Source organism: Lissotriton vulgaris, chromosome 9 (genome assembly GCF_964263255.1).
Source record: "Lissotriton vulgaris chromosome 9, aLisVul1.2, whole genome shotgun sequence".
Taxonomy (NCBI): Eukaryota; Metazoa; Chordata; class Amphibia; order Caudata; family Salamandridae; genus Lissotriton; species Lissotriton vulgaris.
The window spans coordinates 151,420,910-151,434,705 of record NC_141697.1 but is presented as its reverse complement, the minus strand read 5'-3'; the positions used below and the strand labels follow the sequence as shown (position 1 = coordinate 151,434,705).

The window sequence follows — 13,796 nt, the reverse complement described above, 5'->3', positions numbered from 1 at the left end:
ATGGGAGAAGCGATGTTTAGAGTCTTCTAAAGGAGGGGAAGTAGGCGAGTTCTGTTTTTGCTGACATGAGCACAAGTTAACAGAGTGTTATAGAGAATCTGCTATCCTTGCAACAGTAAATGCGGGTGGGAGTAGGGACGGAGAGGGTTAGGTGTCCTTTGCATTATGTTAGTTGAAAAGGCTGTTTGCTGTCTTGCCTGGGACAGGAGAAAAGGATGAGCTGAAAAAGGAGCTGAGAGCAGGCTGTCCGAGGATATCTTACATCATCATTAGATATACAAGAAGCAGTTTGTAAGACAGTGAGTCTGAATTAGGCCTGACCAGAAATGTCCAAGTCCACATGGTGGACATTAGAAACGTCCAACGCCTTTAAATACAGGCTATTGGTCAAGTCGATTAAGTATTAAGGAGAGGTGCTTGTGCTTCATGGAGGAGACACGCTGTAGACATTTCTGCCATATGTGAAGTCAAGTTTAATGAACCTTTGCTTGATACTTATTGCTCTGTGCTGATAGCTCATGATGATGCTGCTTCGTGTTTTTTGGATGGTAAATAGTGGGGGGGGGGGAACTATAACCTGAAGCTTGGTTACAAAATATTTTAATGTTAATGCCTGTCTAAAATTTAAGAGAACTCAAAGTTCAGTCATACTCTTCACACTTAATAAAGGTTTGTGCTAGAACTGAAGATAGCCAGCAGGTGGTTTAAAATGTAAAACATGATTAGTCTGACCAGAGTTCCATCCTGCTGGAATCTTAACCCACGGCTTGCAGAAACCCAGCTATAACAAGATATGTTTTACTTGGAGATTTGTTCAGATTTGAAATTATTGGTTTATAGACAACCAACAGCATCCTCATAGTATTTTTTTCTACACACTTTCCCAGATTTCACAGATATCCGTGCAGATCTCACACTGCCCACGCCTAAAGGTTTTGCGCCTGGAAGAGAACTGCCTGGATCTGAGCATGCTACCTGCTAGTATTCTAAGTGACTCTCAGATCTCTCTGCTGGCGGTGGAGGGTAATTTGTTTGAAATCAAAAACCTACGAGATCTGAATGGCTATGACAAGGTAAGGGTTGAAGTAATTCTTTCTTTTTTTGCCCATTTGCTTGGTTAAGTGATTTCAGTAAATTCTTTAGCCAGCGCTGCAGATAAATCATTAAATAAGAGGGTAGTGTGCTGTTTGCTTGCCATAACACGAACACGGGTCAATCAAACTCGCATGTGAGCTGCATGATTTTTAACACTTTTGTTTGTTTCACCCTCACCCTCCACTTGAAATCATCCTTGTGATTCTTCTGTCAAAAGTCCATTTGTCAGGTGTCCCTGCTTTATGGTCAAAATCCTTGTCTTTCTCCCTTCCTGTGCTCCCGGTCACACTGTTTCTTTCCTACACACATTATCCTTCACTTGTCCAATTTCCATAAATTGTTCCTTTTTAAAAGAAAATTCTACACACCTTTAATTTTCTTTTTTTATTAATATTTATAAACACTGAATATTTTCACCGTGCAATGGCCCTTGAAACAGGCTTCTAACGCTTTCGAAAAAAGATGACAATTCTCAAACAATTGGACATGCTAGAGGGACAGAAAATGAATGTACATTATGACATAGCAAAGCAGGAGCGGGTTGTATGAGAACTGAGACGTATGCGATAATGCCCATAACAAGAGCTCTCACGTGGAAGCTCCTGCATGAAACTGAGATTACTGCTTCCTAATTAAAGCGGGTTGTATGAGAACTGAGACGTGTGCAATAATGTGCCCATAACAAGAGCTCTCGCGTGGAAGCTCCTGCATAAAACGGAGGTTACTGCTTCCTAATTAAAGCGGGTTGTATGAGAACTGAGACGTGTGCGATAATGCCCATAACAAGAGCTCTCACGTGGAAGCTCCTGCATAAAACTGAGATTACTGCTTCCTAATTAAAGCGGGTTGTATGAGAACTGAGACGTGTGCGATAATGCCCATAACAAGAGCTCTCGCGTGGAAGCTCCTGCATAAAACAGAGATTACTGCTTCCTAATTAAAGCGGGTTGTATGAGAACCGAGACGTGTGCGATAATGCCCATAACAAGAGCTCTCACGTGGAAGCTCCTGCATAAAACTGAGATTACTGCTTCCTAATTAAAGCGGGTTGTATGAGAACTGAGACGTGTGCGATAATGTGCCCATAACAAGAGCTCTCACGTGGAAGCTCCTGCATAAAACGGAGATTACTGCTTCCTAATTAAAGCGGGTTGTATGAGAACTGAGACGTGTGCGATAATGCCCATAACAAGAGCTCTCACGTGGAAGCTCCTGCATGAAACTGAGATTACTGCTTCCTAATTAAAGCGGGTTGTATGAGAACTGAGACGTGTGCGATAATGCCCATAACAAGAGCTCTCACGTGGAAGCTCCTGCATAAAACGGAGATTACTGCTTCCTAATTAAAGCGGGTTGTATGAGAACTGAGACGTGTGCGATAATGTGCCCATAACAAGAGCTCTCACGTGGAAGCTCCTGCATAAAACTGAGATTACTGCTTCCTAATTAAAGCGGGTTGTATGAGAACTGAGACGTGTGCGATAATGTGCCCATAACAAGAGCTCTCACGTGGAAGCTCCTGCATAAAACGGAGATTACTGCTTCCTAATTAAAGCGGGTTGTATGAGAACTGAGACGTGTGCGATAATGCCCATAACAAGAGCTCTCACGTGGAAGCTCCTGCATAAAACTGAGATTACTGCTTTCTAATTAATTTCAAAATAGGAAGATCTCTTTGATTGATCGGCCTCTGGATAAAAAATGGTGCAGCATTCTTTCCAAATGAGACAACCCAATATTGACCTGTATCTCAAAAAATAGCAGCAGAAGAAAAACAGAGGCAAAATACACACTGGAGAATAGAGGAAGTTCCAGATTAATGTGGTTTACTGAAAGAGAGAGAGACACCTGTTGTAATGGAGAGAATGACCTCTGTGAATCCACAGATGAAGGTTTGCAGAAGGGAGCAGAACAATGCCTCAACTCCATATGATTGGAGAGAAGGGAATACGCTGTAGAAACCATCAACAGGAGCATAAACATCACTAAAATTAAAAGGGGACAAGCAAAGACCAACTTGTGGATCTTCAGAGCGTTTCACTTTTGCTCATGACCTTTTCCAAAAATGCTCCACTGAGAGCAGCCACTAGGCACAGACAAGCTGGAGAAGAGGTTAAGAAAGATCCTGCTTACTGATGCAGGTAGTCTCACGGATGGAAAATGACTATATCCACTCATCTCCACTAAAATATCACAATTGTAAATCCGTGTCAGAAGGCGTTCATGAGGATGCCACTCGTCCATCTTAGTCCTACGCAGTAGCCCTACCTGCTTCGTTTATTTCTTTTAATTCTGATGCTCTACGTCCTGTTCATCCAACACCCCTCTGGTTTCTTTTCTTCTCCCAATGAAAGTCTGGACCCTTTTGGGCTCCCGTCCATGTCTGGATGTTTTCGATGTGGAAAGGGTCACATTCTGGTAAAAGTATGAGAAATACCTATCCATGTTGCCATTAAATTGAACAGGAGTGGGCAGCACACTGATGTTGTAGAACTGCGTGTATTAATAGGAATTATACTTTCAATAAACTACAACTGATGACATCAATTAAAACACCTTTCTAGGAAATATAACAAACAAGCAACTCACTTTAGTGTAGTTTACTAGTTTTAATAGTTGTGGGGCTTAAGGTATGTGTGTACTTTGTTCAAATACCTTGATGAAAATAATGTTTTAAATTGTCTGTTCTCAAGCTGATTCAAATATTGAGGTTGAAATGTGTAAGATTTTGGCACAGATCCGTCTCTTGATTAGCAGAGGTTCAGCTGTTTTGAAGAAGGTGCTAGACAGCCTAGGTAGAAACTCCCATCGCTAGGGAGTGCTGATTGGTGATGCCATGTGTACTTGTAGGTCGCGTTATTAAAAGTGCCACTACATCGCCACCATTACATCATGGGACATTGTATCATCTCGGGAGGAGACCCCCCCAACGTGCCTTTTTTATTTATTAAATTGTTACCCTTACTGTAGTTCTTAATTAACCCTTACTCTTAACTTACTTGTGATAAGGATGTAGCGCCCCACTATGTAGGGGATTTTGTTTCCATATACCCATAAACTCTTCAAAGATCAGTCATGTACTTGCATTTGAAATCATTTAGATAACTTTTCATCTGTAATTGTCTGCCATTGTTGTCCCGGTGCTGACACTTTTTTGTTCTTTTTCCTATGCAGTACATGGAGAGGTTTACAGCGACAAGGAAGAAGTTTGTGTGACTTGAATTAGCTGCTACCCTATAGTGCTCAGTTAGTGACGACACCAAGAGCTGATGTCCATGTCGGCTTTGACCAGCAGATAAAGGTGGACTAAATGGCTTCTGGGGCATAGAACTGCAAGTAAACCGTTCAGTAGGTGTACGGCATGAAGAGACTGGCTTGACCATTTGGGTCACTTGTGATCAGGACTGGTCACTCTAATGTGAGGAGGAATGTTGTTGAGCATGAAATCCTCATGGTGGTGGACAAACCATTCTACAGAGGTATTTGACTGACTCACAGTGCCGTTCTTTCCCAGCTTGGAGTTTGCTGAACCATGCTTTGTATTCACAGGAACCAAGTCATGCCCCCCAACCCCTGCCTTATGACTCTGATGTAGTCGTTCCATGCTGTAGTATTGTCTTTTCTTTATCAAGGTGATGAGGAATGTAGAACACATTTTTCAAACAACATTTGTACTTAAAGTGGATGGTACCCTTGCTTGTTGACTTGCTCCTTCCCTTTAGAAGCCAGTAGAGAGAATGGCTGTTGAATGCACTTGAATGCTGAAATACTTGTTCTTAAAAAAACATAGTAGCACAGTGATGATTTTCCTCAAACCAGACCACTACCCCATGTTTGTGGTGATAGTCGACCTCTAAATTTAATTAACTTTTTAGCGCTACAGCCCTATTGTACGTTTTCAGTCAGATCGTCCAATACCATAGAGCTGAAAAAAACGAAAATGAGTAATGCTTTTAAAAATAAGAAACTGACTGCTTCAAAGATGCTGCACCACCTTAAGACTTCAGCATGTCATCAAACTGTTGTCCTCATTTTGTTATAGTTTTTGTTCTTTACCATTATTTGAAATATTTTATTTACTTTTTCTATCCAATAATGATGGGAATCCCTACACATTCCCATTTAGTATCTATTTTATTTCTGTTTTGCTCTTGATCTGTAACATGTTGTCACATGAAATGTTGCTCAGCAAGCGTTGATCCATCTGCAGCCGATTTCTGCAGATCTGTCCACGTTGAAGACTTTGCAGATAAGGAGCTTTTCCTCCTTTTGTAAATTGTCTGTGATAAGGTCTCAGACTAGAGCTGATTTCAAAGAAGAAATTGCCCAGTTATGAAGTAGTAGAACGCAATCTGAAGGCTGACATTGCTAAATTATTTCCAAGTAACATGGCATGTTTGCGCTGGCCTCAAACTGTTTGCAGAGCACAGGCCCATGCTTCTTACGGTGGAGACAGTGATTCCCTAAGAAGAAATGACTGCTGGACCCTGGAAAATGTGTTGGCTGAAACAGGCTTTACCGGCAGCTAGTGGCAAATGGACATATCAAAGATAGTCCATAAAGTGGCTGCTCTGTTGTCTCGTAGCCGAAAATAGAACAAAAACAAATGTGTATGGGTTGTTACTAACCTATGTCTTCGATTCCCACAGTAACCCTGTTGTAATAAGACCGTTTCCATTTGACTTTATTCCTTTAAAAAGAACAAGACTGTCCAGTGCGCAGGATGTAGAGCACTTACACTCTTTTGTCCTAAGTAATAGCTGACAAAAGTACACATTTTAATGTATAAAAACACCTAGAGGCAGAGCAATGTATCCTATATAGTGTCCCGATACCTCAGTAAGGGGAAAAGGGCACACTGCTCTAGGCCTGTTAAAAGGCATCTTCAACATCCCAAAAACACCAACTGTGTCACACTAAGGGACCTCTGGGAGTACAAATACGTAAAGTTTAATGAATAGTTGTTGAGCATTGTCATGAACTCCACTAGCCTTCTATGATGGCCTATCAATTAAATTAGTCCTGTTTCAGTGGGACAAGTGCTTCTGTTGTCACAGCATCACATGCTGCTCTGTTGGTTTGTAGGGCTTTCCCAACCTGATGGCGAAGCTCCCTGTCATTGATGTTTGCCTGCCACAAGGCATCACATTGTTAGCAGATATCTGTAGCTGCTGAAGGTGGTGGTGTAGCTATTGTTAGCAAAGTCTGTCATGCTGCTGCTACTGTTAGTAGACTTGGTACTACTTATCGTTGCTGCAGTCTACACATAGAGTGATCAGTGTGCCACGTTAGTAGTGAACCATCCAGGGTAGGCTTCATTACGTTTTCAGTGGTTATAGGATTTAATTATCCCTGGCTTCCATATCTTAAGGATGTCGTGTCAACGCACATTCGATACTCATTCAATCTTCGTCAATGTTATTTCTTTCAAGTCCTGTTCTTTTGTAATTGTCATGTGAACCCACGAGTTCTGTTGTTGTTTACCTTCCAGGATAGATGTCTATCAGGAGGGTTGTCACATTATCGTGGTATGACCTTTCTGTTGATGCTCTTGATGTTGGGATATAGGGTAGGCTTAACTCTGGTTACTCTGGAGATATTAACAACAAAGCAATCTGGTGGTCTGACAACAAACACAAGTACTAAAAAGGAAAAAGAAAAAGAAACAGAGAAAATCACTATGGTTCCTTAAAGCCAGTAAAGGATACAGCTCTAAATCTTAAACCACCTGCAAGACAGAATGAGCCCTGAGGAGGGAAGGTAAAAAAGGGATTTCCATCTACTGCCCTTTTTGGCCAGTGTCATCATTTGGAACTCCAGAAACTTCCCTGTCACCTCAACCCATCTGACGTAGGGGATGAAGCTGTCATCTGGGAATAATGAACAAAGACGCTAGGACACCAGGAGAACCAATAAAAAAAGACTAACAGCCTATCGTCCCAAAGTACAAAGATGAGGATAATGCTGGCGTTTTCTGATTTGATTTTTGATTTTTAATGCTAGTGTTTTGGTTTTAAAGAAAGGGACATATAGTCTGGTTAGTTTAATTAACAGGAGAGTGATCATGGAGCAGCACTGATTTATCACTTTGGCTGTCCATATTTTTTCTTTAATAATCCCACTTAGTCTGGATACTACCAAATGTGAGTAATAGGTTCTGAATTGTTTTCCTCAAAGGGCGGGGCCTCCTATATACCTGAGTCTGAGCCAGGTGAGGTGAGGTTGAGACCTTACACAGGATAGGTGAGTGTACCAACATATTGTGTGTGTTACTAAAAAGGAAAGAGAAGTGTGTGGATCACAGCCTTTGAGAGATCTATATACTTATCCATGTTTTTCCCTCTTTAGGTATGGAAACAATTCATCCTGTATAGAGGTATTGGTAATGGTCACAAGTAATGATACTGTGATTGTATTATCTTTCATTTTCTGCACTTTTTATTGTTTCAAATTGCACATATTGCAGTAGCTATATTTAGAAGGTCCTGAAGAAAGCCAGGGCTCTTTTGCCCATGTGGCTGAAACTAGTAGCCCATTGAACCTCGGCGTATTTGTTACTAGCCGTACCTGCATTTTTTTTATAGGCGTAGCAACAATCATTAATAAAATTGTTTGGATTGCTGTCAAGTCTTTTTAACTCAATCTTTCACAAATAATTCCTTGCACTGCACTTTTTTGATTTGGTCTGTGTACATTGGGACGATAGGCTGTTAGTCTTTTTTCATTGGTTCTCCTGGTGTCCTAGCGTCTTTGTTCATTATTCCAAGATCACAGCTTCATCCCCTACGTCAGATGGGTTGAGGTGAAAGGGAAGTTTCTGGAGTTCCAATTGATGACACTGGCCAAAAAGGGCAGTTGATGGAAATCCCTTTTTTATCTTCCCTCCTCAGGGCTCATTCTGTCTTGCAGGAGGTTTAAGATTTAGAGCTGTATCCTTTACTGGCTTTAAGGAACCATAGTGATTTTCTCTGTTTCTTTTTCTTTTTCCTTTTTAGTACTTGTGTTTGTTGTCAGACCATCAGATTGCTTTGTTGTAAATAAGTATAGGATTTGGGGATTCAAACTGTGTTTGGTCTTTAAATATTATCCCTATGACCCGTACTTCCCTGTGGAGTGGTATCTGTAGTCTGGAGATATGCCTGGATAGGTCTGTCTCCTGATGCTTTTGATATGTTATCAAAGACTACTCGGATGTTGCTTGTTACTTTTAGGCCCATTCCTTTTTCTTTAACTTTAGCTGCATACCTTAATTTTCAATGATTTAACTTGGTTGTGCTCCTTTGGGCAAAATTGTGCTCCAGGCACTTTTAGTTACTCTTAAGTAGTCTGTGACCTACATTAATGTGTGAGGCACCTAGCCCTTGCCTTCACGTGGCAGCAAAACAATGTTAGCCAATGTGTTAGTATTTGGTCTCTTGGTACTCGGAATAAGACAGTTGAAAATGGGTACCCTAAAGATTAAATGGGTGCGTTGTTAATTTCTCACTAAATAGGGACTTAGAAGTTAATGATTGCAGTTCTAAGTGTAGAGGTTTCATAAAGATGGAGCCAGAACAGAGCAGGTTCTACCGCCCAGTCTGGAACGTTTACATTGAGGTATAGCAAGAAGTTTGTTTGAAGGGCTCTGGAAGGATTACAATTTGTAAATTTATGGCAAAGACAAGGTGGACGATTACTGTAAAAAATTTGCTTCAAGCACAGGACTTTGAAGTAGATGCGAAGTTTACCTGCTGACCAGTGTAGGGTGAGTAATATGTTGGTCGAGTTACTTTGTTTAAGAACTCCTAGAACAAGTTAAGCTGCTTGGTTTTAAAAAATCTATAGGGAAGGATTCGTATGCCTAAATAAATCTGAATTCCAATTGCTCTGCCTTGACACAGCCAAGGTTGAGACTTCTGGTTTCATACAATTGAAGAGTGCGTTTAGAAAGAACAGGATGAGACTACCGAAAGAGCCTGAGATGTAATTTGGAGTTTAGAATCCATTTAAAAGCCTAGGATTTTAATCACCTTTATAGGGAACGGACAGTTACCTACATACGATGGCTATATGGAATTGCTAAGTAGTGGGGGTAATACTCTGCCCCAAGTACCTTAGCCTTGTCAGCGTTTATCTTAAACCACTGCTAACCTCAGCCAGACATTTCTTCAAAGTATGATCATTTTTAGATTTAGAAGCAAGACAGAATAGAATTTGTATGTCATTCACATAGGTAAAGAGAAAAATCCCCAAGTAATGTACTAATGCAAAGGGGTTGGCCTACACATTAAATAAATCAGGCAAGAGAGGGGAGCCCTTAGCAACCTCGCACTGCAAAGAAAAAGGATCTGACTAATGGGAGCCTAACATCACTATTTATTAAGCAACCCGAAAAGAATGAATTAAACAATTCAAATACCATTCCATTTATACTAATTAGCACTAGTTTCTTAAGTAGGATGCCATGATTGACAACGTCAAAAGCTGCTGAGAGGTCTAACAGTATCTGGGCATACACACCGTCTGCATCTGCTGCCATATACATGTCATCCAGAGCATCAGCCATCACTAACTTCATCCCTCTTCCCCGGTAAAAGCAATGTTTAGCATCATTAGTTCCTTTTGGCTCATTGCACACAGTGGGGCGTAGCCCGAGGCGTAGGCTAGTCTTAAGGAGGTTTAACCAGGACTCACTTGAATAAACTATAAAGAAGTGTAGCGTTTAATAGATGAATACTTTAATGCCTAAACCAATGCAAATTATGTTTTATCCCACCTCAGATTTGCAATAGTCATTATATAAGTTAGTGAAGTTGTGAATCGTGACTGATACACTTTTGGAATCTCTTGATGCCAATAATGTTTCAGTAGATCAAGGAGGTTCCCACCCATTTAATAGCGCTAGCTCTACTATTTGCCTTGTGCTCAAAGTTGTAGGTGCACTTGCTGCCTTTGTTGAAACTCAGCTTTCAGGGAACTAACATCAGTCAATTAGCCAAGCTCTCATGTGCATTTCTGGTCTCATGGTTCGAAAGCAAGGATTTAGATCTTTCCTCAAAATGTTTCTGTGGTTAGGCTTCTGCTGGTGAATGTGTTCTTTATTTGAGTTTTAGCAAATATTTGGCTCTTTTAATACTGCCCAATAACGATATTGGTTACAGTAGTGGTAGTCATGACATATCTGTGATTCGTTGGTAGGTTTATTGGACAAGGTTGAAACATATCCGAGCATTCCTGATGTAAAGCTTTAACCTCATTAAGATTGTTGATTTTTCCCTTGACCATCAAATTGGTCTGTTTTTAGTTTCCATCAAAAACGTAAAGACTTGGCTACATTTTCATTTCACATTTATCAAAACCGTGCCATGAGATGTCCGAGTGACAATCACTCCACAGAATACATGCACAAACAAATACTACTCAGCTAGCATTGACCTCCGTGTTCGACATGCATGTGCCTTTACTGCCTTAAAAGCCCTGGGCCGATGACTTTCAAAATGGCTCTTCATTTTGTTTTTTAGGCCTTTACCCACATCTTAGATCCTTTTTCACTGTTACCCAGATGCTTTACAGCCTTTCACAAATGTGATGTTTCGTGTAATCTCAAACGGTGCTTTACACCACTTTTTGTCCCACTGCACTTCTTTGTATTGCAAGCTGAATACTCTGACCAATTGATGTATTCTGCCTACCAAGCATTCAGCTTAATGTGTTGTTTAAATAAGTTGCCTTCCGGGTACCTAATCGTTTGTACTAAAGTAAATTGTACTCTATTGTCAGTCATTTCAGACCTTGCATCGCCATCTTCCACTAGTGCTTCTTCCACAAACTTCAATACCTCTTTTGTACTCCATTGTCCCATATGCTCTTTTCAGGTCTCCAATTACAGCAGTAAATAACCAACTAAAAAAATCCTCACCCGTTTTCTGCTTAATGGATCTTCATTACAAGGGGCAAGGAATGCATCTGCTCTCTGCATCTCATAAATGAAACACACCACTTTGAGGCCCAAATTTTCAAACATTATCCCAACGTAGCAAGCCACCTCACTGTGCTGTGTAAAAGAAAAAATGCAGGCATGCACCATATTTACCATTATAAAATGCATTCCTGTCCTATTACTTTTGGTTGTCTAGCGCCAGTGTAGGCACCCATTCACTATTGTGCAAGTGTGCCTGTATTGTAGGCAGTATTGTTTTTGTGCAGGAGGGGCACCTTCACGCTCAAAAATAATCCTCAGAGGCGTTTTCCTCTTTCTAAGTGTGCAGCAGAAAGGAGAAGCAAAGATATTTTTCCTTGTTGCTCCTCTGGTGGGGAAGCATACAGTTCTGATGCATTCCCAGGTCTACCAATGTTGGTAAATGTGGGAATGTGTCAGTATCCATGGGTGGATGCGTGGGAACACCCACACTCCACCCATTGCACACCTATCTGCTGCAGAGTTAACAAGGCAGCGATTTGCGCCTCCTTGTATTACTCTAGATCGATCAAGCCACTCAGCGGCATACAAGGTGGGCTTGTGTGGTTTGATAAATTTCATTGAGGTTTTGCGTCGCCCTTGCGTGGTTCAGGGATGATGCAAAACCTCGATAAATATGGACCTGGCTGAGCAAGACTGCCCCTCCATTTCCATTCCTGCCGTAGCGGTCCCTCCTCTTCAAAAACTAAGAGTCACATGGTATATGCTGCTCCCTTACAGTTATTTACAGTATTATAAGCTACTTCGTCTCACCTTTGTTACTTTTATTTCAGACTAGTATTGGCCCACAGAAATTGAATGTAAACATCAACGTTTTTAAGGCAGGTGCAATTGCAAGAGTGAAACATTCTCTCAAAAGCGAGTACATACACAAATATTACAAACTGGCACCTGGTCATGATGCGATCAGTAATTTCTGTAAAAGATAATTTAATTCATCATTGGGAATTCATCAATCCATACATCGTACAAATCTATCCACCACCCACTAATTAGCAAAAAAGAGAACACACTGTCTTGGTCATCAGAAAGGAAGGAATGAGAAAGAAAACTGTCGGTCTAATTCTGAGCTCAGTCTAGGAGTGGCATAATAGAAGGGTAACGATAAGGGTGAGCGATGGCAGATCATTATCAGGAAGGATGCATACACAATGATAGGGAAAGAGCGATTGGGAAGTTAAAATAAAACACTTTAGTGCAAATGGAGACTTTAGGTTCTATATTATGTGCAGAAGGATGAATGCAGTATGTGCAACAGATCGATAATCGCTCTAGGTCCTCGCAAGATGACTGTCACACTTGCTAACTTAGGTGCACTTTACTGAAAATTTCATAGATTCTAATTCCATGTTGAAAATCTGAAAAATGGATAATAAAGTTTGAAGTAGAACAAGTTTTGTGCCTAGAAAGAGTAAACAATTGTGATCAATTAGTGAATAAAATGTTTTGCCTTGTTGTAAGTATTTCGCGCTGTAGTATTCCCTACACAGTGTATCAGCATAAAATGACATGATTTCATGGGGTATTTCTGATAGATGCTGTTTTACAAGTGATTTATCCAACATATTCTCCTTTGGAAGCCCTCATCTGCCGCCCTTTTGGTCCTATGCTGTTTACAATAGGTGAAGGTACATTTCTGAAGGCACGCAAAAAAGATATAGGTATTCAATTTTAGTATAAAAGGATTAGAAGCCACGAAAAAGGCATGCATATTTTTTGCTGGGATGTTTAAAAACAGGGATTTTTAATTTGAAGATTGAGCCCCAAAGTCTGATAGGATCAGGAGGAATTATTAAAAATGACCAATTAAGAGTATGCATAGCTGAAAGATACCATGTTGTTTTCGTGGAACTGAAATGTTAAATATTTGAATGTGTTTTTTTCCCTCATTAATAAACATTTTGTTGGGGTTTGTCTTATCCTCTGCTAACAAGGAGCAATTTTCCACTGCACATTTTGTGTTCTCTTAATTTCTCTTCGGCTGAATATTGCTCTGCAGTCCACATTTAAAGTGATGTCTAAACATATTTGATGCATGTGCATAAGCTCTCACGGCTTCCAAAGAGGATGCTAATAAACCCAACTTTTCTATATAAATATTTCTTCTAAACAGTCCATATGTCTGTAATGCAATGAAATAGGCTTGATAAGAGGTATGCTGATCTCTGATCATAACTCTTTTTCTTCTAATTAATCATTTTAAACTGGGTTATTATCAATGGCATTTTCTTTCTCATTAATACCTTGGCATTATTACTGTGTCACCATTACCTTTGCCTTACTTCTAAAAGCACCCAGGATGAATTCTAAATGATATGCAAAATTCCACATGTTAATGTATAATTAAAATGTACCCTGGCTGTCTGTATTTATTTTAATAAAGGCTCTTTCAAAACATAAAATATTATAGTTTTTGCCAGCTGTAACTTTCTTTATGATGTCTGAAGGATTAAGTTCAAGTTCAAGTTCAGGAATTTGTATAGCGCACTACTCACCCAGAGGGTCTCAAGGCGCTTGAGGGAGGGTGGGTGCATTACTTATCGAAAAGCCAGGTTTGTAGCTGTTTTCTGAAGGAGAGGTGGTTCTGTGTAAGGCGGAGGTGAGTGGGGAGAGAATTACAAGTTTTGGCCGCTAAGTAGGAGAAGGATCTTCCTCCCATGGTGGATCTATGGATGCGCGGAATTGCGGCGAGGGCTTGATTGGATGATCGTAGTTGTCGGGCGGGTGTGTAGAAGGACAGTCG

General features: G+C 40.5%; 1 protein-coding gene across 2 annotated transcripts in view; it reads left to right on the top strand.

Moving 5' to 3' along the window:
* Positions 1 to 13,455, top strand: part of LRRC57 (leucine rich repeat containing 57) — a 134,671-nt gene extending 121,216 nt beyond the window's left edge. The window contains exons 5-8 of one of the 2 annotated variants that reach the window (XM_086937240.1): positions 888 to 1,073; positions 4,270 to 5,648; positions 5,691 to 7,024; positions 8,532 to 13,455. In XM_086937240.1, coding sequence (XP_086793366.1) covers positions 888 to 1,073; positions 4,270 to 4,311 — 228 coding nt within the window. In that variant the 3' untranslated portion in view covers positions 4,312 to 5,648; positions 5,691 to 7,024; positions 8,532 to 13,455. The remainder of the gene's footprint in view (positions 1 to 887; positions 1,074 to 4,269; positions 5,649 to 5,690; positions 7,025 to 8,531) is intronic. The other variant, XM_086937241.1, reaches the window with a different exon arrangement.
* Positions 13,456 to 13,796: the final 341 nt, after the last annotated feature.